Source organism: Austrofundulus limnaeus, unplaced genomic scaffold (genome assembly GCF_001266775.1).
Source record: "Austrofundulus limnaeus strain Quisiro unplaced genomic scaffold, Austrofundulus_limnaeus-1.0 Scaffold440, whole genome shotgun sequence".
NCBI lineage: Eukaryota > Metazoa > Chordata > Actinopteri > Cyprinodontiformes > Rivulidae > Austrofundulus > Austrofundulus limnaeus.
The window spans coordinates 132678-134963 of record NW_013952842.1 but is presented as its reverse complement, the minus strand read 5'-3'; the positions used below and the strand labels follow the sequence as shown (position 1 = coordinate 134963).

At 43.1% G+C, this 2286-nt stretch overlaps 1 protein-coding gene across 1 annotated transcript in view; it reads right to left on the bottom strand.

Moving 5' to 3' along the window:
* Window positions 1–287: 287 nt before the first annotated feature.
* The window catches only part of atp9b (ATPase phospholipid transporting 9B), a gene marked incomplete in the record, with an annotated part of 35739 nt that continues 33740 nt past the window's right edge, over window positions 288–2286 (bottom strand). The window contains 1 exon segment of the mRNA XM_014024805.1: window positions 288–651. Coding sequence (XP_013880259.1) covers window positions 515–651 — 137 coding nt within the window.

Genomic DNA, 2286 nt, shown 5'->3' with positions numbered 1-2286 from the left:
GATCCACGGGTCCAGATCTGATGCAGATTAACAACGAGCTGATGGGTCAGGACCACAGATTAACCAGATTATACTGACTGATCAGATTAATCAGATTATACTGACTGATCAGATTAACCAGATTATACTGACTGATCAGATTAATCAGTCTGATCAGATTAATCAGTCTGATCAGATTATACTGACTGATCAGATTAACCAGATTATACTGACTGATCAGATTAATCAGATTATACTGACTGATAAGATTAATCAGATTATACTGACTGATCAGATTAATCAGATTAATCAGATTAACCAGATTATACTGACTGATCAGATTAATCAGATTAAATATCTGAATGTCTTCACCTGTTTGATTCATTAAAACCTGTTTTCAACACTGAACTTTCCTCCGTTAAATAAAAACCATGTGAGTGTCAAACTGAGACTCTTCAGGTGTGTCTCAGGTCACCTGCAGGACTCACCTGTCCCCCACACTGAGAGCTAAAAGTCTGTCCCTGTCCTCCTGGGCTCAGGAGGACAGCTTGGAGTAGCTGGGGGGTGAAAACTTTCTCTTCAGGTACTTGATGATGTAAAGAGGAAGACAGCTGACGAGGGTGATGGCCGACACCTTCCACAGGAACGGCCAGGTGGTGATGAAGGACAGGTCTGAGGAGGACAGACAGAAAGGTCAAAATGTCCCCAAAACCCTGAAAAACCACCAAGATGAAGACAGAAACKGTCCCGACATGCTCAGGTCCATGCACCTCCACCACAAACTGTTTACTGGACAGAAGAGGACACACAACACACAGGTCTGCTTCAGGTTTAGGACCACCGCTGCTTTTATCCAATCAAAACCATCATGAAGGAAGAGAACCAGAAAGANACTTTCTGTATACTTCTGAGTACTTTCATAAACTTATTGTGGGCCAATTTAGTCCTGGAAGTATACTTGTTAGTAAACTGCTAGTATATTTATATCAGTGTACACGGTAAATAAAAGTACACTTAGGGAAATACACTTGTATATACTATAGTATACTTAATGACGTGTACTTAAAGTATACTTTTGGGTAAATTTMTAAACTTAAAAAACATAGTATACTTAAAGTATACTTTTTTATAAACTTTAAAAAAACCCAATTTAGTACAAACAAGTAAATCTGTATACTTTCTAGTACAGTACAAGTACATGGTGCCTGGTATTGATGTACTTAAACTCAAGTATAAGTGAGAACAGGTTGTTGTCGCAGTTGTTGAGTTGTTACAGGATGTTTGTGTGAGTTTACAAACTGTCACAGACTAATGTTTTTATTTTAGCAGTGACATCATCCAGTGACATCATCCAGTGACATCAGAGGACTTTCTGTGTTTTTCACATCATGATGAAATTTTTCATTATTTTTCTGATCTTTTTGAACTGCCTTTAACCAGTGGATTTAAAATTAAACACGTACTGGTATTTGAAAGTAGAAAGGCAGAGCTGTGGTCTGAATGGTTTTTTGACTGTAACATGTGATGCTAGCTGCTAGCAACACCTTCCTGATGGGGTTGTTGTCACACATTCAACAAGTCATGTTTATTAGTGCACATCTTTTTAAATAAATCCTCCTGAGAAGAAAAGGTTTCTTCTTTTTCAAAAAGACACTTTGGAGTTCCACTGCACATTGAAATTAGATTGACTAAGTAAAAAATTAGGATTAGGACCCTTCAGGACTCAACAGGACCCATCAGGACCTGTCAGGACTCAACAGGACCCTTCAGGACCTGTCAGGACTCAACAGGACCCTTCAGGACTCAACAGGACCCATCAGGACCTGTCAGGACTCAACAGGACCCTTCAGGACCCAACAGGACCCTTCAGGACCCAACAGGACCCATCAGGACCCTTCAGGACCCTTCAGGACCCATTAGGTTTTCACAGGTCCCACCAGGACCCATCAGGACCCATTAGGTTTTCACAGGTCCCACCAGGACCCATCAGGACTCAACAGGACCCATCAGGACCCAACAGGACCCATCAGGACCCTTCAGGACCCTTCAGGACCCATTAGGTTTTCACAGGTCCCACCAGGACCCATCAGGACCCATTAGGTTTTCACAGGTCCCACCAGGACCCTTCAGGACTCAACAGGACCCATCAGGACCCAACAGGACCCATCAGGACCCTTCAGGACCCTTCAGGACCCATTAGGTCCCACCAGCACCCACCAGGACTCACCTGGACCCACCAGGACCCACCAGGACTCACCAGGACCCACCAGGACTCACCAGGACCCACCAGGACTCACCAGGACCCAC